The sequence below is a fragment of the Paramisgurnus dabryanus genome, chromosome 18 (assembly GCF_030506205.2).
Source record: "Paramisgurnus dabryanus chromosome 18, PD_genome_1.1, whole genome shotgun sequence".
Taxonomy (NCBI): domain Eukaryota; kingdom Metazoa; phylum Chordata; class Actinopteri; order Cypriniformes; family Cobitidae; genus Paramisgurnus; species Paramisgurnus dabryanus.
The window spans coordinates 31,323,656-31,346,987 of NC_133354.1; the positions used below are offsets into that span (position 1 = coordinate 31,323,656).

Here is a 23,332-nt window from a genome sequence, read left to right on the forward strand (position 1 = left end):
TTTCTGTACGCACAGATGCACATGCGGTTGAATGTGTCCGGTCCAACTCCACCCAAACGTGATTATCCCTATGCCCTTCAAAGATCAGAACTCTTGATGTATAAACTTAAGAGAGAGAGTTGCGCTACTGTGTCTAATACTGTAGTCCATTAAAATACATTTGGCAAATAAAGCACTGAAAAACAACGTAATTTTCACTTTATGTGGCGCGTCTGTTTATGCTGCATCTTCTTCCCGAAGCGCCGTTTGGAATTCGTCCTCCGTCTATGTGTGTGCACGTGTTTAAGTGCACTCAACAAATGTAGGCATGTCAGAATTACAGTTATGCTGCTTACATAATGTATCCTTTTTTAAAGTTTGATGACAAGATAGAGAGTGAAGGTAAATTTTGTAGACTAATAATTTAAGTTTAATGTCCTAATGATCAGCCTACTTATTTGTATGTCCCACAGCTGACATGGAACGTTATTAACCGATTCGGGATCGTCAATTTTAGGGTTGAACCGAAAACCGGAAACGTTAAAATACTGTTTCTGTTCGGAACGAACCAATTGGGAAAAAATTCTGGTTCAAAGCCCTGCTCCAGTCTGTCCGTTTAAGGGCTTATTGCAAACATTAACACCTACATTTATCTTCAAATGGTGTCTTCGACAACTGTATTCTATAATGAAGGTCGTCTTTTTGTCATTCCTATTCTGACCCTTAACAGCACAAAAAGACATTTTCTAGTGAGTTATCTTGCTTGTTTTACTCGTGTCTAATTCATTGTGCGCACAGCCTGCAGTGACGTAACTGTGATGTTGTTTTTGCTTGAATTGAAGCTGTCTTACTGAACAACAATGTCAAGGTTTATCTTACAATTATTAAAATAAATGATCACACTGAAATAACAGTGTGGACTTGATATGTTAAAGTGTCTCTGACTGTAGAGAACTCAACATTTTTTGTTTAAAATATAAACCTAAAACTTATCAGACATGAAGACATCACTGTCATTGACAGCAGCTCGTATTCAAATGTAAAGAAATATAAGAATGCATAAACAAAACTGACAGATGACAGTTTCCTCAGAAATGGAGCAGCTCTGTGGATCTAATCTCAGTTCATGTTGTCTGATGTTGAAGGACAACATCACCTTCACCCATATCAAAGAGAAATAATACCACCACAGAACTCTATCAATGTTAACACACACACACATTTAACCTTAAACTCCCAGAGGTGTATGTGTGTGTTCATCTCATCAGGACAAAAGTTGACCACAAACACATCATCATACTGTACTGTATACCTGAGCATGCTAATGTCCCTACAGTAGAGCTCAAGGTGAGAGAAGTTGTCAAAGTCAAAGAATAAAGCACAACACAAACACATCGACTCTGTGAGGCTACGATGGCAATTACTCTCCTAATATAGCACTTTCCCCTCAAGACACACATTACTTTGATGCAAGATGATTGCCAACTCCGACACAATGTGAAAGAAACCATCAAGTCACCTTTCCATAATGAAAAGAGCAAAAGTGTTGATGGCAATAACACGACACGTTCACTGCTCCAGGACAAAGGTTAAAGCTATATAAAGTACAACAATAATGTGAGAACCAGATCCATTTTGATGCAACATTTCTGCATATCTTTTTGTCTGATCAGCTCTATATTTCTTTTTCTACCACATTTGTGACCATTGAAAAGGTGAAATAATTTCCAAAAAGATTTGTCTTATAACATTTGATATCATCAGGTCATTAGGAATGACAACGGGAAAACCAATTGCCTTCATAAGATCTGATAATATGATTCTTATTATTCTACAATATCAATATGCTTCATATATGAATAGTTGATGGTCACTAATATACTGTGGGGCGGTTTCCCGGACAGGGATTAGACTAGTCCTAGACTAAAACATTTTTAAGAGCTGTCCAAACTGAAAACAACTTGAACTGACATATCTTAAAATACACCAGTGCCCTTTGTTTTGCCTCAAATTGCACATAGGTAATGTTTTTAGTAAGGCATGTTTGTTAAAACTAGTTATATTTCCTAATTAAACTAAGGCTTAGTCCTGGATTAAGCTAATCCTGGTCCGGGAAACCGCCCCTGTAAGTTATATACCGAAAAGTCTAAATCAGTGCATAAAAAATTCACCTGTTCAAGTGAAAAGTTCAAATGAAGATGAAGCGTAGAAAGATTTTCATCATCTGAGTCTCATTAGCAAACTGGGAGTTGTTCTGTTTCAGAGCAACCCAGGGAACAGGTTTAGTCAGGTTTTGATGTTTTTATTCAGCTTTAGTTTTTATACACATTATAGTTGTATAGCCTACATTTTAATATATACAGTATATACTGCATATAAAGTCACCTAAAGGATTATTAGGAACACCATACTAATACTGTGCTTGACCCCCTTTCGCCTTCAGAACTGTCTTAATTTTATAGCATTGATTCAACAAGGTGCTGAAAGCATTCTTTAGAAATGTTGGCCCATATTGATAAAATAGCATCTTGCAGTTGATGGAGATTTGTGGGATGCACATCCAGGGCATGAATTTTGGTGAGCTTTGGTGCAAATTGCAGCCTCTTTTTTCAATTTGTAGTGGAGATGAGTGGAACCCGGTGGGGTCATCCGCCTCAAGGTTGTGCGTGTTGTGGCTTCACAAATGCTTTGCTGCATACCTCGGTTGTAACGAGTGGTTATTTCAGTCAAAGTTGCTCTTTTATCAGTTTGAATCAGTCGGCCCATTCTCCTCTGACCTCTAGCATCAACAAGGCATTTTCGCCCACAGGACTGACACATACTGAATGTTTTTCCCTTTTCACACCATTCTTTATAAACCCTAGAAATGGTTGTGCGTGAAAATCCCAGTAACTGAGCAGATTGTGAAATACTCAGACCGGCCCGTTTGGCACCAGCTCAAAATTGCTTAAATCACCTTTCTTTCCCATTCTGACATTCAGTTTGGAGTTCAGGAGATTTTCTTGACCAGGACCACACCCCTAAATGCATTGAAGCAACTGGCATGTGATTGGTTGATTAGATAATTGCATTCATGAGAAATTGAACAGGTGTTCCTAATAATCCTTTAGGTGAGTGTAAATGCATGTATGTATATCATAGGCAAATTATTTTCACCATACAGATCTTTGCACTTTTCAGTTGAGTAGGTCACTACAAAGTTCACTACAAACTAATTTCCAGGATTAACCGTTGTGTGTCCTATAGACTCAACGCTTTGCTTTATTCCAACATCCATGAAGGTAAAAACACAAGAGGATGAGATCAGTTGAACCCGAGTCCCGTTCATCAAAAACACACAATAGTGTGCCTTCAGTAATCCCATCAAACACTCAGGGTGATGTATGGTCAGAGAGGTTACAGACAGGTCATCATACAGCTTTTCATTGATCCGCTGCAGTCAGGACACAGATGACAGTAAAGCTAATGAACTCAAATGATTGATTGTCTCGTCTGGGATTTCTCCTGCAATAACTGGAAATCTTCAGCTTTTAGTTTGACACACACTTATATTCTACTGTGACACTAATACAAGCATTTTACTTCTAATGTGTTTTAATGTCACTACATTAGTTACTAATCAGGCATGGACTCTTAAAATGTTTTTCTTTCATATGACAAAAGTAAGTACAGTAGAGCCTATACTGATTGTAATGTGTGATTATAAAACACTTTCCCCTATCAGCTGCTATATAATCCATTCTTATGACATGGTGCCGTCAGGTGTCTGTTTTTCTCACATCCAAACTAGACAACAGCAGCAGCATCTCCAGCATATACCAGACTGACTCGTCTGAAATGGATCATTAGCTCTATACATGGACAAATATAAAAAAAAATACAGTTTCATCATCTGTTAGTCAACCTATCAATTTCTCAAACAGAAGTCTTTTTTAAACAGGTTTATTTATAACTCTTTATATTGTTGTAATTGGAAACCCAGTGGCCTCCATTTAAATCTTAAAGTATCTCTTTTTTGCAGTTCAAATATGTTGTAATTCACAAGGACTGATTCGTGGTTTTACTCCGGTAAATCTATTTTTCACAAGAGCTCACATGAGAGATAGCAGATTAGAGAGGTTAATAAAAATCAGAGACCTGTGCTTTACAATAAAACTAGTTAACCTTCACATCAGTCGAATGATAAGAAAAAAAGATGAATAAAGTGGAGAAAACATTCAGTCCTTAGAGAACAGCTGCCTTTAATAACTGAACAAAGTTACAATTACACACAATATTCTTGCATGGCATGAATCTAATAAGTGAAAAAAAAACATTTAGTAAAATCATTTTCACCCCACAGCAGGCCAGACGAAAGAGCTTAAAAACATGCACTGAATACTTTTTGCCTGGATATTCACATCTATCTCTTTAATAGATATTTTTCATGTGAAAAGAGAAGAAATGGATTTGTTAGTCAAAGGCAACACTGTCCCACAGAAGGTTAGTTTTGATTTATTTACTCAAGACAATTGTTTCCTTGTTGTCACCTTGTTTATCAAACAATAACAACAAAGACTAAATAAAGAGTTGAGATTAGGTTTTTAAACTTCTTTGTATAACTGTAGTAGATTTACCTTTAAAAGTATCAGCTGATAAATAATCAAAACATACACGGTTATAAGCTTAAAGTATATTGTCCTGCAGTTTACAGATGATTATTAATGTGTGGATATTGTTGTTGTTAAGAACACACAGTACCTAAACCATCAAGCAACACAGAAAGACTGAGATAAGATGATCTTTATTGTCTTCATCTGCGCAGATTTAAGCTTGCCGGATGCTATAAAACTACAGCGTCTGTTATTAACTCTTAAACATGCTGGGAATCCATAATGTTATAAACAGAGATCTTCTGGGAGTCATTGGCTCGAACGATTGCGCTGGAAATATGTGAAGGGATCTTTACTGGATATCTACTGTAAGAACATATGGCTGATGTTATTCAGCTGTTAAAAGAGCCACCTGTCTGTCAATACAAAATAAACTCTTTAATACAGAGATCAAAATCTAATAAACTTAATTCTAGTGTATTTTTATTACATTGCTGGCAGATATTTAGACAACAAGTTTGTGCTTAAAGCAAGGCTAAATCTCTTGTGTAAAGTAAATGTACAGTATCTCAATGTAAGAATGTTTAGATATTTATCTTGGAAATTAAGACCAAACATTGAAATTTTATTTGTTAGATTCATTCTGGTGTAGCAGCGTAGTCTCGGTCAGAGAGGTCATCCTGCAATAAAGGACGTGACATGAAATCACCTGTCTGTCTCTCAGCTCGGAGGAAAACCACACACTTTCATTAACCCTTCACACAATAACACAGACACTGAGGTCACACATTCACATCACAGCTTCTTTCAACAAATGTCTGTGTGTGTGCGTGTGCAGTGCATTCAGATTTTATCAATCAGAAGGTTTCAGATTGAAAGTCTTTCTTACCGTTATACTCATCCAGGGCTGTTTGCCATGGACATTTTTTCAGGACCTCCTCTTCCTCGGGACAAATAACTGAATTGACACTTGACCTAACATAAGTCCACAAATATATAGCCTACCATTAATCAATATCAAATGTTTTTGTAAAAAATAATACAGTACCAATATTTAATTTATAATTAGGTTTAGGGTTTTAAAGTCCAAAACTTCTGGTGAGATTTTAAGGAAATTTTTATGGCAGGTTCTCTGAGCCTATTTTAAAATCTAATGGTACATCAAGTCTAGAAAAGCAGACCATCAGGACCAGTGATGATGATTATGATGATGTGACAGTGGGAGAATGAAAATAGACAATAAACACAACACAAACAAAATAACAACTGAGCTGTTTTAGCATAAACACAATCTGCACTTTAATACAATCATGAAGACAGATGAATGTACACTGACACCTTGTGTATCTGCGTGAAACTGCAAAGAGTTACTGCTGTGACTCAAAGTGCTTTGTTTACTACTGTAGATCTGGTTTAATAATCCTTTACAGCACATACAATACTTTACTGTATTCATTCATCAATCATACTGTCATTAAACTACAATATCAATGTGTTTTCATCTTAGAAATGAACAGATTCCTCATGAGAACTATGAAATGGAGATTATTAGTGTTCACATCTGATTTAAACATACTGTCCCTATAAATACTTGTTTAAAAGACAACGTGATCAATGGTTTTATGACACACTCAACAAACAGATATTGTACAATATTTTATAAACATTTCATATCATCACGAATAACTGTTTCAGCCTTCAAATCAGTTTAAGATGCACATGATCTCACAAAATACGTGAAATAGTCACGCATTATTTTGCTCAGTTTCGCGTGACATTGTCACGTATTTCCACCATATTACGTGCCCCTGACACGACTTCTTTTCCGTGACAGTTTCACGTATTGGTTACTCAACTGTTTTTCCTATTTTCTTACAATTTTCGCTTCGGTTTGGGGTTAGAACAACCTTCTGTTACATAAAATGACATCCTTACCCAAACCCAACTCTAACCCCAACGTCAGGCGACGATGGTTTAAAAAGCATACGAATTTTTTTTATAAACCAATACATTAAGTGACATCCTAACGCAAACAGCAAATCTAACCTATATGGGGAGGCTGCAGACCTGGAGCCGGTAGATCTACGCCCCTGACAGTTTTACGCCCCTGGCAGTTTTGCGCCCCTGTTGCTTCTCATGCTTTCAGTAGGGGGAGAGAGGGAAATACAACTACGATACTAGCCTATTTAAACAACCGTTTATGAGAACTATTGATTTATTTTACACATTTAAACGAAAATTGTATAAACTTACAGTGTACACTGCAGTCTGCACACTATGGAAAAATCCATATAGTCCAGGTCTGGTCATCTTGGTTTTTATTATTGGAGATAAAAATAAGGATCATGGTTTAAATAATTTTGCATCATGATACGAGTGTATATTAGCGTGTTTTCCTGTGGCATTTGAAATCGATTGAACCCGGAAGCGGCGCATGATGACGTCACACTTAACTATTTATATTTATTTATAACTGTTTTAATATACAAGAGACTGGCTGATATGATGTTGTGATTTTATATTAAGTTACATTTAGATATTAACCATATTTAGGCCATTAGACATAAAGAACTGTAATCATATGGATCCTAAATGCTGTATAATTCACAATAGGTCGTCATACAGCTACAAAACATGTCCTACATAGCATTTTATGAAGACAAACACAATAACTTTTCTAAAATTCCAAGGGTCATTTAAAAGAAAGAGACAATATTGTGGTTCACAAATTTTTTTATTAACACCATGACTTGGTTATTTCTTAATGACTCCTGTAGATGACTCTCCTATGGTTTGCCACTCTTTAAATGTTTTTTTATCCTGCTATCAAAGTGCTCTCGCTCACTAATAAAAATAAATAAAGCAAAGGTTGAATAGTGTTAGAAACAATGGTTACTTATAATTAATGGCAGTATATCGTTTATAAATAATAAATGTATCATTATAATACAATCAACAACAATAACTTTAGCAGATTATTTAACATACCTCAATTCGTATCGCTTCAAGAAGGTCTGCTGCTATCATACGGTCTGCTGTTTTGATATATGACTAGGCTCATATACTAATATACAGCCTCCCCCTACTGGACGCACGAGGAACAACAGGGGCGTAAAACTGTCAGGGGCGTAAAACTGTCAGGGGCGTAGATCTACCGGCTCCAGGTCTGCAGCCTCCCCCTACTCAATCTAACCCCAAACCGAAGCGAAAATTGTTTTAAAATAGGAAAAACAGTTGAGTAACCAATACGTGAAACTGTCACGGAAAAGCAAGTCGTGTCAGGGGCACGTAATATGGTGGAAATACGTGACAATGTCACGCAAAACTGAGCAAAATAATGCGTGACTATTTCACGGATTTTTGTGAGATCATGTTGCTTTATCAAGAGACGCTTTATATCATGACTATCACCTTTACCTGAACTACAGATACAAAAACCGTTCTGGAGCTGCACTGTGTGCCAAAACTCACCCACGAAACCAAAATGCACAGCATTTGAATCTGAAGATGTGAAGTAAATCAGTGTGAGGCTTTTTCTCTTGAATTATCCTTTAATTCTCTCTTCTGTGTGCGTTCAGAAGCGCTGTGTTGCGGTTGTGATGTATAATGCATATTGTAAAAGTACTTATGAATCATTTCCAGAAGATCTGTACGAGCCCAAAGGAAAGAGCTGAATAAAAATGCCCATTTAATGCCCTAAAATATTCTCTGTCATCTATGCAGAGCTTTGAAGAGATGACTTAATATTCAGATGCCAACACCTCTTCTCTCCTGAGCTCATCATATATCTTAAAAGATAAAGAAGCATTAAACTAAACTCACTTCCAATCTGTGCCATTTCATCATCGCTTCATTTTACACTGGCACCTGGTTTGATTTTTGATCAGGAATATCATTGATGTTATTGCGGGTGAATGGCATTAATCTATAGATCAGAGCTTTTAACTTTTAACAGTTTGATTAAAATCAGCTCCATACAGTGATAACTCAAGCGTTTCTTTCAATAGAGTTTTATATTTCACATTATTGTGGTCAGACATCAGCTCCAGTTTTATTTACAGTAACAATGAGGAATAAGACGCTACTCGGGTAAACCTCTTTCAACACCACCCAGATAGCAATTTCCTTTGGACCGGATCCGCATGAAAGCCTTTAGATCCGTCTGTAGCGGACATACGGTATCTGACTGTGGGCCAGATCTGCACCTTATAAGATTTCAGCTCTGCTAGCAAAGCTGTTTTTTCATCGATTTACAGATTTGTTCCAGGTCCGGTTTCCGCAACTCAACCGGAAGTCAGGAGATGCGTTTAAAATACAAAACACTAATTTGGCCCAAACCTGTGATACGGATATGGGCAGAAGGAGCAGGTGGTAATTGAACAGAGAAGTCAACTAGCTGGCTGCTGTAGAATAAAAGTATTTTGTAATGGCACAAATTTAGAAACATGAGGGTGCACTATGTGCCCATGGCCACTTCATTTCTACACTAAATTTAAGCTAATTGGCTCAGTAAATGTGCCAGTTAGACTTTTCAGTGCTGTTTTTCTACAGTCAGCAGATTTGGGCCAGATCCACTTACCACATCAGAACCAAAGCTTCCAGAAAGACAGTTCCCTGATGTGGCCCACATCTGTAATATTGACCCAAACCACCTCCAAACTTGTGTGTTCCACTCTGGTTTACTGAACAGAGCCGAACGCGCGAAGTGAGTGAGGTCCGTCCGTTTGAGAGACGTTATGCTGATCTGGCCCTCATCCGTACCACGGATTATAGCCAGAAACCGTTGGAATAGATCAAATGAAACTTTTGTGGGGGTGCCCATGCCATATTTCGTTATTAAATCCTGATTTGTTAAATCTTACAATGGAACACTTGCACGTAGCCTACACAAAAATTATTAATTCACTAACAAAGTAATAGGCTTGTCTCAAAATGGAAGATTTACCACATAACAAAATAATACATTAGCAACTGTCCACTATCCAAGTGCAATGGTCCAAGCTGTATTGCCATCCTGGGAAGAAAAAAAGTTGCGAACATCGTGGGAAAAAACGGCACTGGCGCACATAATGGATGGCAACATGGGTACGTATATTGATTTTTTAATACTATATTTCGTTGGCAATGGTGTGATTATGGTGAATATAGTGTTATGGGACTGCAAGTTTCTGCTTTACGTTTTAGTTTGCCCCAGGGGCGGTTCTAGACCCTTTTAAGTGGGGCTCAAGCCACCCTGCCGTCATCTTAGCCCCCCTAAAATTAGTCTTAATATTTCTACCAAACTATCAAATATATTTTTCTGAAGTTTTATTTATTTGTAAAAACAATTAATTCGAAGATAATTATTAAAAAAAACGCAAAATGCAAGACATTTAGAAAAAAATTACGAGTTTATGAGGCATTTGATTAGCTTTGCTGTTCTGCGCATGCGTCGTAACCGTCAGTGGAGGAGAGCTCGAGCGCCTGTGCTTCAGGTCACACAGGGAGCAGTTGTTTCATAAAATATCCAGCGTGGAAGCTCAGAAGGTATTTTCGCTAATGTTTTAATTTGTTTGCTAACCTGTATGAGTGCAGTCATGTCTACAAAATATATAAGAATATTTGCCGTCTTAAATGAGATAATAATAGGTTGGTACTTGGTATCCCCCGTTTATAATTCAAAACTGCTTTGCATACTGAAGCCGTGCCGTTTAAAGTTTGCCGTTGTCATGACATTTTGCGATACTACAAGGTCTATATTTGTACCTTTTTCTAGTTAACAGTAATACCAGCTGTGAATAATATGATGCTAAGTTATCGAATGTGCAATTGAGAAATATGTCATATGAGTTTAACCCACGAAATTAAACACACAAATAAGATAAACTATAAACAACATTCAGTGACTTGTTCGCTTTATAGATGGATATATAACGTTTTTTAAATGCTGGAAAGGAGAGCAAACAGGTGGAGAAAGAGTTAGAGAGACTGAAGAGGTCAGAGACAGGTAACGTTAAGAGATGATAAAGTGATTGTTGCAGTTTCATAGTCATGATAAATGTTATTATTATTAGCCCCTAAAATATACATCATTCCATTATTTACTTACCCTTATGTTGTTTTAAAACATAACAGCTTTTATTTTCCGATCAGAAACTAAAGGGGTCATGTATGATTTATTACAGTCATATTTAGAATCACTGCAGGTTGTTGTTAGTAAGTTTATGAATATGGTTATGCATGCTAGAAGCATGCATGATACATCTGGAAAGTAAAACTGATTTATAATGTATACCGAAAAGTACAGTCTGACTCGTATAAATATAAATTCTCATATAAATTGTTAGTATTCATTAAACTTTGAATATACATATAGTATACATGAACTTGAATTCAAGATACACAATAATAAAAAATAGTAATAAATAACTTTTATACCTTTTATATCTGTTCAAGAGAATTTTTATTTATTTGTATTAGGTTAATAATAATAAGGGCTTGGAACTATATAGAAGAGTAATGTATATGTAGCCTACATGAATTTATTAATATAATAATACTGGTCCCAATTTGCAAAAAGGCATCATAATGCTCTCTTCACATAATCACTGAGGGCTAAGCCCCCATAAGAATGAAATCCTAGAACAGTTTGCCCCATCCCGCTATCAGCTATCGTGAAGTAATTACCAACCATTTCGTTCGAAAAATTCTAAAACAACGATGTTTTTAATACTTTAAAATAACATTTGATAAATTAACCTTTCTCTTGGAGGTTTCTTAAACAAAAGGCTGCATAGGAGGTCGCATTTGTAAACTGCATACGTCATAAAGACTGTCTTGTTACAGAATATTAACAATTATAAAGTTTTACACTATTATATTTAGTTAATCGTAGCTGTATTTATATTTAGTTAATTGTTGTAATATGCTTATGACTTGCGAATGTAATGATTAATTAACTGAAATAAAGCAGGCTTGATGACGTACTGTATGCATCCTGCATATGCGACCTGCGAAGGATGCAGCTTTCTGTTTGAGTAATATCAGCAAAGGTTTCTGGCTAAAGCTTTCACGGTGCAATGTGCATGCATTATATTCTGTCTTTTACTGCGTGTGCTGTTTTGTTTGGGTTTCCAAATGTTCGTCTGACACGCGTTGTGAATCAGGGTATCTTCCGTCTATTCCATATTCGTTTTAAAATTAAAAACCAAAAATGAAAAAACAAATCGAATTTTCATTTATCGTTTCCATTTATAAAATGAAAAAAGAAAAATAGAAATGTATACATTTTTCTAGTTACCCAGCAAACATTGGTCCGACGGCAACGTCGTGTCCCTGGCCAAAAATAGTCGCGGTATGACGGCATAAATCGGTGAAAATATGTAAAAAAAAAAAAAAAACATGTCATAAAAATGCATTCAGATACATTTGTACATGTCTATAGTTCTATGGGGTTACATGTATAATTGTTACTTTGACTTTTAGCTACGTGTACTTCAATATATACCCTGATGTGAATTGGATGCATGTCTTTTACAGGTGCATTTATAGTCCATCATGACATAAAAAATCCTCTGCATGCAACCATGAGGAGAGGGGGAATTTAGCAGTTTTGTCTATATATTATATAAAATCTACTGTTGGGTAAGTACATTTTGTATTATTTGATTAACGTGGTTAAGTTTTACTTGTTTGACACAAATGAACCAAAATAAACATTGCCAGAATTGTCCACACTGAGTATGGCTAAAATTAGCTAATAGGCTAAAAGGTACTTTGAACTTACACATGTTATACCATAGTATAAAGTATATTTAATGATAGAGTCAAAGTTATTACTTTAGCTTATATATGTAGCCTTTGAGAATTTCTTTCAGAAATTAAAACATCTGAAAGAGAAAAGTTATTTGGCATGATGGAATGATTTGATTGCCTACACATTGCACATGTAAAATGTTAAATACTGTTCTGTATTAAAAGCTCAGCATAAGTGTTTGATTAACTTCCTTTGCTTTTGTTTTGTACAAAGGAAGAGCAGAACCTAATCCAAATAAAAATAAACAAGCTGTTAAAAGCCAGGTAAATGCCTCAGTTTTATACACTTAAACACATAGGAGTTGGTATTTGTGGGGTTGATATCAGTAATTACAATTTCATTTTGTTTACAGTTGAAGGTGGTCAACACAAACCAAATGAAGATGTTGCACATTCCACAAACAATAAAAAAAGAAGGTATGGCAAACTGTAGATATGGCTTAAACAGTCAGTCTACATATTTGTTAATGTTCTAATGTGTCACATCTTCTTGTTTGTGCTAAAGATCAAGTTTTGTGTCCAACACACTTGGATGAGACGTGCCCGACCCCTGACTTTGTCTACCCTACATTAAGTTGTAAGTTTTTGACTGCTTTGCTTTACTTTGAAAAAGAATCATGCTTTCAAAAAGGACTTTTATATATTTCGATATGAAACTCAAAAATGTATATAAATTGTTTTGGTGTATTTTGTTTACACAGGTGATGGCACACTTCATGACAGTAAACATCGGTATCAAGATGATGTGATTGATCTATACCCTAGAATAAGCTGTGACACTATGAGACGTACGTGCTACTGATGCTTTTTGTTATTTTTTTGGTGCATTCCCACACTATACAAACACGTTGCTTGGCTCCAAAGTGCATACACTTTTGACTTTATAATGTCATTCTCATTTATAGGTAAACATTTATTCCATCAGGGTTTTGCCTGAATGTCAACATAATATCCCAAAACTTTGATATAAAAAGTGATTTATTTTAATATTTTACACTACTATGTTTTTTTTGAATACATTGTGCGTGTGTATGTTTATTGTACTTAATGAAATTACATGCAAGGTGTAATTTGTTTTGCAGGGTGACATAATGAACAGCCATCTTCCAGACAACCGAAACAGGCAGAGTATTGTTTTCTTGTGTATTGTCATACACCTAAAGAGGATTTTTTGTAATTGTACAGTTATGGCGTTATTCATTCATTAATGTGTCCTTTCTTACCTTAAATAACTTGTCATTTTTCACTCCTTTTGTTTTTAATGTCTATATAGTATTGTCTACAATACCAAATTCTGGATTGACGCCCCAGTACCAGAAGGCACTCCAATCCCAGAGAGCATCCCATTGTATGTGAGAACTTTACAGTCGCATCTTATTTTAAGCAGATTCTACTAGGGATGCACAATATATCGCATGTGATTGTCATTGCACATCTTGTCAGTGAAGCTGGTTCCATGATCGCCATCACCTGCTTTCAGATGGAGCGGCATTTACTACACAAAGCCTTAGTTCACTGACAATTGGGGCAATTTCGCATTAATTATCGGGGACGCATCTCCTGCAATACATGCGATATGGGCCAGCTTGTCAGTTAACCTCAGCTTTGTGTAGTAAATGCTGCTCCATCTGAAAGCAGGTGATGGCAATTTACTACTAATCAAGGAACCGGCTTCAATGACGAGATGCGCATGATATCGCATGCGATTTATCATGCATCGCTGGAAACTACATTAGTGACAACACAGCTTAGAGTATAAACATGTACATTTCTCTGAATTTCAGTTAATAGTTACAAATACAGAGCTTATAATGTCTGTCATTGCTCATCCACAAAGACCTAAAGTACAGCCATCTGATTTCATAACTAATGCAGTATTACACTGTGAAGTGATTTACTGTTAATATTTTACACTACCATATAATTAACTATATTTGTACAGGTGAGGTAACACAGCGAAAAAATAACAGGATGGAGACTACCTGATTCTTCACCTATGGCCTTAGCTTCAAATGCAAGAAGTAAGAAATGCTATATGACGTGTATTTTGCATTATGAATGCATTATGAATACATCAAAGATGTTGATAACAAGTTGATCTGTGTAAGTTGTGATATAAAGAATATGTATATATATTTCCATCTATCTTTCTATAACATTATTTCAATTGTTTTCACATTTAGGTCCAGCAACTGTCTGAGCTGGTGGATATTCTATCAGAGACTGCATGAACAACGTTATGAACAGGTATGTGTTTCCCTTGAATTGTGTAATCCTGCATAATATTGCAGGAATATTGATTACAACCATAATTAACCCAGCAATTTATATTACTTAAATTCAGGATTTAATCTGTCACACATCACTTGTTCAGAACTATTAAAGTTCGTAGTGGCTCAAACAGTCAGCCATACTGAAAACAAGAAATCAAATCATAATTTCAGTGTAAGCCAGTGGTGTCAAACTCAGTTCCTGGAGGGCCGGTGTCATTTTTTGACAGTTACACACCTAGTTTAGGGTCTTTCTCAAGGGCACCACAGTGGGATTGAAGAGCAAGGGTACAAATGCTGTTGGTCTCACAACTGATCTAACACTTATTTAAAGCATAACATCTTTTATACAATAATTTATATATATATATATATATATATATATATATATATATATATATATAAATATATATATATATATATATATATAAATATATATATATATATATATATATATATATATTATATATATATATATATATATATATATATATATATATATATGAAGAGTTTCATTGCAAAACGAGATAACTCAGTTTTTAACATTTTTGTCAAAACATGTTTATTATTCTGTTATCATGTTATTATCTTGTTATATGGTGCTACCTAGCTGTATTTTTTAAGTTATGAAGGTTTAAATCAAAACAAACCAACTGCAGTTGAACAACCAAAAAACAAGATTTCTGAAAAATTATATATATATAATTTTAGCTGTAGACCATAAAGATTTTGAAAGTAAGTGCATGTCATTTACCTCAAATGTTTAATTGTATTTATTTTAAAAAGAAACATATTCTTCTCTTCCCTAAGATGCTGTGAGGAGGTGGAGCCCAAAAGCCACGGACTCGGAAATCGATGCAGCTATGGCAGACCACCTCAAGCACGCTCCAGGAAGAGAGCTAGGGGTTGTGAATACAAAAAATAAGCCAAACAGATGTAATGTGTTAGAAAAAAGTTCACACAAAAATGAAAATTGTTATAATTTTCTTACCCACGTGTTTCAAACCTGTATACATTTCTATTTTTTGCTGAACACAAAGATTGAATAATGTTTGTAACCAAGCATTTCTCACAACCCATTAACTGTCATAATCATTTTTTTTTACAATTGTAGTAATGGGTTGTGAGATCTGCTTTTTTAAAAACATTATTTCAAATATCTTTGTGTTCCGCAGAACATAGAAAGGTATACAGGTTTGAAACATGAGAGGGAGTAAATGACTAAATATTCATTTTTGGGTGAATTATCCCTTTATATAATAAAGTATTTTGAAATTGTTATTATAGTTAAAAAAATAAAAGTCTTAAATCAGAACATGCTTCTTTTTTGCTCATGTCCACAAATAATGTGTTCTTTAATGTGTTTAATGCCTAAAGACCTACACCAAGCGACAAGTGCTATGGTTGTTAGCTTATATACATTCTGAAAATTTCATGTGTACTTTATGTGAATGGAGGCCTATGATTATTGCTTCTGACTGTAGGGTAATTAAATATAAGGTAGCCTAAACACATGAAAGACTAAACATCACATAGGCCATAAATCCCAAAAATAAGGCATAGCTGGCATTGATCTGGTACGCGGATCTGTGCCGCATCTCTATGCGGGACTGGGCCAGCTCTGTTCCATTTCCAGTTCAGATTCGTGAAACTGATCCTGACCACTTCTTGGCCGATGTGCGTTTGGACACTGGACCGTGTTAGTTAAACGGATCTGATGCGGATGGAACGGTATGTGTGGGCCAGCTCCACCCCAGTGTTGTTTTACTGTTTTGGTACGAGAGTGGGCCAGGGCTGACCCATCTCTGGTGCAGAGCCATGAAACAAATCCTGATCACTTTTGGCCCGTTGTGCATTTGGACACTGGACCATGTCCGTGAGATGGATCCGGGGTGGATCGCATGGTAGGTGTGGGCCAGAACCACCCCAGTGTGGTTTTGCTATCTGGGCAGTGTAGTTACACAGGCCAATGATGGTCAAGAGCACAATGGGGGGCGGAGTCTCACAGGTATTTAATGCCCCACTAAATAGAATCATCAGATGATTAGACTGCTGTGAGTTACTTGTGTCCCTAACACTGATGTGCAATCCCGACAGGTGACATTTCATAGAGAGCGGAGACTCCATCCCTGCTCAGGTGGACCTGTTTTCCTCTACTGGCTACATTTTTACATCACTAGCGCTCTATTGACAAGCCAGGTGGCAGGGCTTTGTCACTAGGACAGGTGCCTGTGCCTTGTACTGTATGTGTGGCCTATCAGCTAATCCTCTGTATTTAAGCACAGTCCTCCACACATAGTGATTTCCCTTTGGGTATTCCCATTATGCATTTTCCACTGATAGGTTTCGCTGATAATAATAAACATGTGTCTTCCCCTCAGCAGAGCCTTGCTATTGCAACTGTCAGTGTTTACACCTCAGCTTATTAAAGTTCTCCACAGAGGGATTTCTATACGAGCACTTCTCAGTTGATGAGTCCATATGGAAAACTCTTCCACATGTTAACCTCGCATCAGCAGGATGTGTTTCTGTACTTCTCTACATATAGAGTAGGTGAGGTGGTGTGCTGTATTGTAATAATTTGAACAACCATCTACTATAACTGTAATATAAAGAAATTTTTAAAACTATATATTTTTTTAAAGAGAATAGAGTTCACATCACAACTATAACGATAAAGATATCTATATTGTTATAACTATATTGTTAGGATCACTTTCTGATGAACGATAAACCAATGACAGCCAATCAAATCTATTTGAACTTTAAGTGCATGCATATTTGAAAGAATAGATGACACTGTTGAGAAACTCATTGCTGAGGTCCATAACATAAAAATGACTTCAGGTAACCAACGCTGATGCAGTTGCTGTGAAATTCACTACGTAATTATTTTTTTCTACTACATTGACTAACTTTATGACAAAAGGTAAGATATTAGATTACACAAACTATTAGATTCACTGTTTAGAGTTATGCAAATGCAGCGTGTTGAGGACAAGCTGTTTTTGGTTGCGTTTACAGCAGATATTTAAACATTCAATGTTAGTTCATATAAGTTAATGCCATTGAAGGTAAGTGATTTGCATGAGTACCACAGGCGTGAGCTAATTTACAGTTTTCGTTATCGTACAGTGATGTGGACGCTAATATAGCTAGCGTTATAGGTATTGTTATAGTTATTGTTAAAATGTGAACGGCCCATATTCTGCTTCCACCCCTGACAAGATAAGGGCAACACACTCACTTTTGAGTCTCAAAAGATTTTTTGGTTCAACTTGAAGTAAGTTGCCAGGTTGTCTTAAAATTTTGAGTTTATTCATCTTAACAATTTATACAAATATTAGTTGATAAAAATATTAATTGAAAAAAAAAGTTGTGTACAATTGTTAAGGCAACCAGGTAACTAACCTTTTTAAGTTTAAGCTTTTTGTTTTGTGTTGTTTAAAGGTCGACATAACAAAAACTACATTTACAAATTCATGTACATTTTCAAACTTAAAAAAATAATTTAAGTTGCTAGTCATGAACTAATATTAAATTGACACTGTAAAATGATGCAAAAAGCATTTTTACAACTGCTTTCTTTTGTGGTGTATTTGTATGAAATCCTCCTGATAAATATTTAAAATAAAGGATTGTCTGTAAAATCAAACTGTGCAGACATTTGACTAACATCCCATGAATTAAATAAATAAACTAACAATAGAATATGGTCATTTAGGAATAAGGAACAATAAGGGCAGTGATAGAAAAACAACGCTGCCTCAGTGTTTCTTCTTTAAAATAAACTTCAATCTTCAATAATTTAGTTTGTATATCTTTGTACATCATAAAATAGTGATGAAATCATGAATATTTAGGATTTAACCAACAAAATAACAGATCAATTACAAACACAAGAAACATGCAAGTCAAGAAAGTTTAAAGACATTTGTGTCCAGTAACCGGAGCATCAAAACCCCAGATTTATTAACAAAATATTCAAAATACAGTCTTTATAGAGCGCTCTGTGGTCAGCTGTACATGATCAGTAACATTCATTTACAAAACAAAATAAGTAAAAAAAAATGAAGCTTATATCATTAATATCAACAATCAATGTTGCTGTATGATAAAACAACACATAAAGCCGAGAAAATTGCATCCAGACAGGCAAAGTAAATTAAAAAAAGATAATACTCCAGTTATATCCCATAATATAATACAGATTTGTCTCATTTTAACGCTATACAGCTACTGTAAGATTCAATTCATGTACAAATGTATCCTGTTTACAGAGCAACAACTATTCAACTTTTGCATTCTATACAAAATGTACTTTCCAAAGAGCATCAACTAACAAAGAATGAAAATGCACATCTAGCATATAAATATATTTCTCCCCTGACAAGCAGTATTGATCTTAGTCACTATATACAACAACAACAACAACACGAGGAGCAAATCCAAAAGCTGACAATGTAGAAGTCAGAGGGAGGGCGAGCTGATGCCCAGTGCTGCCTCCACACAATCTTATTGCATGGAAAATAAACTTTTTACATCTACATCTAGCCACACCCGGCACGGTCGCACTTTTTAGTTGTAAAACAGACAACCATTAGCTCTAAGAAACACTGTAAACAAATTGTTCGGACTTTTGCGTAAACGCGTCCGATGCATGCGTAATGAAGCGCTACCACACAAACGTCTTCATGTAGAAAACCGCTCGGCACATACAATAAGCTGTGTGAAAATAATAAACATCATTAAAGTACCATCAGTGTTCATCTCTGAGCAGTTAAGAGGATCTCACGTTTTCAAACTTTGTGTAAATCTTAATATGATGTGGAATCATTCTGATAGATAATAGCTGGGTGGGAGGAGTCTGAATATAAGAGGACCTGATTGATGACATCACATGAAAAGTTGTTTAAGAGACAGAGACTTTAAATTCAAGACAACATTTGTTTATCTTTGGAAACAGGTCCACTCATAAGCTGTGCACAGTCAGACTGGGAATGTGTTTGTGAAACCAAAGTAAACCATTCTGGATTCACATCAACTCTTTTGTTCAATCTATAGCAGCTGTTTTGTATATTTCAAACACAACATTTGTTCAGGGTCAGGCTGTCAGGTAAAAGTTCGATTGTGAAACTGGTAAAGTATTGATTCATTTGATCATAAATAAAGTGACATGTTTAATTTCAGAGATATTTCAAATCATTCTCCCATTCATAAGAAATGTTGAGGTGTTTAAAGCTTTGCATCAGATGAAAATGCAACGAATCTTCCGGCAGCCAACGGAGATTTCTTCAAATGAGTTTGTTGATGATTAAGAGCAAAGGACAGATCTGTCAAAGTAAAAATATAATCCCAAAACAACACTGGAGTAAACCTGCATGAACATTTTCAGAAAGCATGGCTGCGTTTAAGTTTATTTGTTTGTTGAGATGAAGGTCAGATGTCCATCACACGTCTGGTGTCACACGGCAGACACCTGCTCATCTGAAAGACAGACAGAAAAACCAAAGACTCAGAATCACAGACAGTGACAATAATAATAATAAATAAACAATAAAAATAAATAATAATAAATAAATAAATAAATAATAAACAGCTGATTCATTGAAAGCACAGGGTACAAATATTTCAAATGTACAGAAGTCAAACGATTGATTTATATGAGGAAAAGATGACAAAAGTAATCACCATATCCTGTAAATCTCATTTGTAATTTTACAAATTAAATGCATCTTAATCTGATGCATTTAAACCGTTAATCCCTACAATGTTAAGATCTTTGCACATTGAGTCCGAAATACTGACACGTTAAAAAATAAATACGACCTCATATTGTGTCAATCACGTTTATACACCACCTCTAAAACTTTTGTCTGTCATAAAAATATCGGATCAGGTCCAATTTTTCTGTTTTTCACATCCAATGAAGAGGTTAAATCCTGGTTATCAGAACCACCTTGGGATTTTACTGCTTTATGGGTATCTCCCCAAGCAAACCCATTGCTGATCTCTCAAACACACGTCTTACAGTAGAAAGCATTTGGGCTGCATTTACTTTGCATGTTTTAAGTGACTTAATCCCAATTTTTCCCTCACGTGGCACAGATCGCATATGACCCACGAACGTGTAAGCAGGAAAAAAGGGCATAGATTTCAATATTCTTCGAATGGTTTCAGGCCTCATTCATATGTGGAAATAAATCGTGTGAGCATGGGATACATGCATTCATGCGTATGTGGACAGATCGGATATTCCCATCTCAAGACGTGTCGTGTGTCATTGAAAATGTGACGCTGGCAAATGTTGTCAACTCAGGTGCACACCGGTGATCACATGACTCTTCTTAGCAGCACAATGGAGGACGACGGCTTCACTTAGTGGAGTAATGTTGAAGTTTAATGTGTCGTTACAGAAATAAAGCTCTATAATTGTATGTATAATCTAATCTATAGGCTCTGTATAATCATTTTGTCTGTGTCTATTTAAGGTTTTACTTCTTTGGTTTAAGCTGTTCCGGGTCAGTATGTCTACCTTAAATTGTTTCGTGTAAATGCTGATATCGGAGTATATACGAGCCGCTTTAAAAAGATTATGTAAGCGGTTCTTCAAAAAAATTGGATACAGGCAACAAATCAGAATTGGGCATTAAGATTGGCAATGTAAATCCAGCCCAAGTTAGCTAAACGATAGCTTGTTGCTAATATTTATCCATTCGCAGTGAATAGTGCTAACGTTAAGAAGACTTAATTTTGTGTTGTTTTGCAAATGAATCCTCAACGGATGAATTAATACGCATTAGGATTTATGGCCTGTTGTGTAATATTAACACTGTTATGTTGATATGAATGAAACCACAGTACCCTGACAGTGTTTCTTGTATCCATACACAATCAACTGTGACACGAGTAAAGTTTCATCTAAAGTTATTCACGTAGTTTGGGTTGTAAATGTAAAATAATTCTGTCAAATGAAAAAGCAAAGTCCATTTACAAATGTATTTCCCATATCCTACAAGCTCAGTGGTAGAGCATTGTGTTAAACTCAGGTAACACACACACACAGTGATGCGCAGGTCAATGTATAAACAACCCGCACCCGACCGATGTTTTCAACTAACCCGCCCGCAACTCAGACCGTAAAAAATTAAAAATAAATATTGTACCCGACCCGCTCCATGGCCCGCATTTTTTAAAAGTAGTAATTGTTTAAAAAAGTTAATTGGCATCTTTATTTCAAACAATCTGACTGACCGCAACCCAAATATCATTAAAAATATTTTTGGATGACTCGTAACTGCGGGTAACCATGGGTGACCGCAGGCAACCGCTCATTTCGGATGAACCCACGCATCATTGACACACATAAAAAAATGTGTACCTTGTAAGGAACTGTAAGTCATTTTGGATAAAAGCGAATGAAAACCCTGCTGCCAACCCACCAAACACAGGTGGATATTAACAGTGGTGTGTAACACGATCACTCTCACTAGACACACTTTGTCAGGTTTCATTTATATAGAGGATATATCTGCTGTGTTAGATGTCACGAGTCGCTGCATCAAAGTATTGTGAGTGCAATTCAAGAGCAGACTGCTGCTGTATGTTTTCAAATCGCTCTTGTGGTACTTCAATTTAATACGCAAGAGGTCTGTGCAGCAGTGTATAAAGTTGAACCTACATTCATGATTTCAGAGGTCTATTTCCCAGCATGTCACTGTAATTCTGACCAAACCCTAAGGTTTATGGTGTAAATCTTCGAATAGTCGAAGATTGGATGGGAGAAGCCTGATTCAAATGTGTTGTGAAATGAAGATGTCTGTATATGGGTGCACATTATCTGATTTCACATATAACAGCTTTTCCAAATATACTAATATACAGCCTATTATGATAATGCTATGCAAATAATGTGTGAAAAATAGCAATAAATATTTTTAAAGTGTGTGAATAAATCCAACAACCCGCGTGGAATATGGAAAGAGGTCTCCGGGTTTAATAAACATTGCGAAGCAGTTGTCTCTTAGTTTCTGCAGTTAAAAAGACAAAGCTGGCAATTGTGGCTATACTTTTGTTAATGTAATGTAAGTGTAAATCACTCAAGGTTATCTGATTGATCTATTTGTGGCTTGTGATTTGTTCCCCTCCAGTTCAGGCATTTTGTACAGATTTGTTCTGCACCTTGTTACTTTTTTCTTTATTATAATAGTTTTATAATCATTTTGTACACTTCTGTAAAAGACCGTACATTTTTAATTACTTTTTGTTGTATCGCTGTTGCGTGCTGGCAAATGCAATTTAGCTAAACATGCTGGGTTTTTTGCGTATCATATTTAAAAGGAGTTAATCAAACTAAACATCAAGAACAGATTTTTTCAACATATTTAAGTTTTAAAATGGGTTTAAAACAGAGTAGTTAAAAAATATCTGCACTGAACCTATATTTATGGCAATCTCTTTTTTGATTTAATATGATGGTCGTTGTTCAGTTTCAAATGATAAAAACAAGATTCCTGAAAAAATGATATAAGAAACATCTGGTATTTCTGTACTAAAGTGAATACAGAGATGATCAAATTCAAAGTAAGCAACAGGTATTTCTGTGCAAAATAATAAAGCGTAGTGTCTTATAAAATCATTCATCTCAATATTTTTCCTGTTATAAATTAACTTTTAAGGAATTGTATATAAAGCTTT

At 35.6% G+C, this 23,332-nt stretch overlaps 1 protein-coding gene and 1 long non-coding RNA gene across 13 annotated transcripts in view; one reads left to right on the top strand and one right to left on the bottom strand.

Annotated features, from left to right (window-relative positions):
- The first annotated feature begins 12,155 nt into the window (after positions 1-12,155).
- Positions 12,156-15,705, top strand: LOC135776997 (uncharacterized). 3 transcript variants are annotated; one of them, XR_010544276.2, is made up of 10 exons: positions 12,156-12,194; positions 12,580-12,629; positions 12,719-12,782; positions 12,871-12,942; positions 13,067-13,153; positions 13,448-13,488; positions 13,639-13,713; positions 14,308-14,386; positions 14,549-14,612; positions 15,446-15,705. It is a non-coding gene; the product is annotated as an uncharacterized lncRNA (long non-coding RNA). The 3 variants fall into 3 exon arrangements; XR_010544275.2 differs by lacking the exon at positions 12,156-12,194 and having other exon boundaries at positions 12,201-12,629; XR_010544277.2 differs by lacking the exons at positions 12,156-12,194; positions 14,308-14,386 and having other exon boundaries at positions 12,201-12,629.
- A 2,849-nt stretch (positions 15,706-18,554) lies between these two features.
- LOC135776742 (rap guanine nucleotide exchange factor 6) overlaps positions 18,555-23,332 on the bottom strand; it is a 94,691-nt gene continuing 89,913 nt past the window's right edge. For all 10 annotated transcript variants that reach the window (XM_065287635.2, XM_065287627.2, XM_065287632.2 and 7 more), the window contains one exon: positions 18,555-20,122. In XM_065287635.2, the coding sequence (XP_065143707.1) occupies positions 20,100-20,122 (23 nt within the window). In that variant the 3' untranslated portion in view covers positions 18,555-20,099. The remainder of the gene's footprint in view (positions 20,123-23,332) is intronic.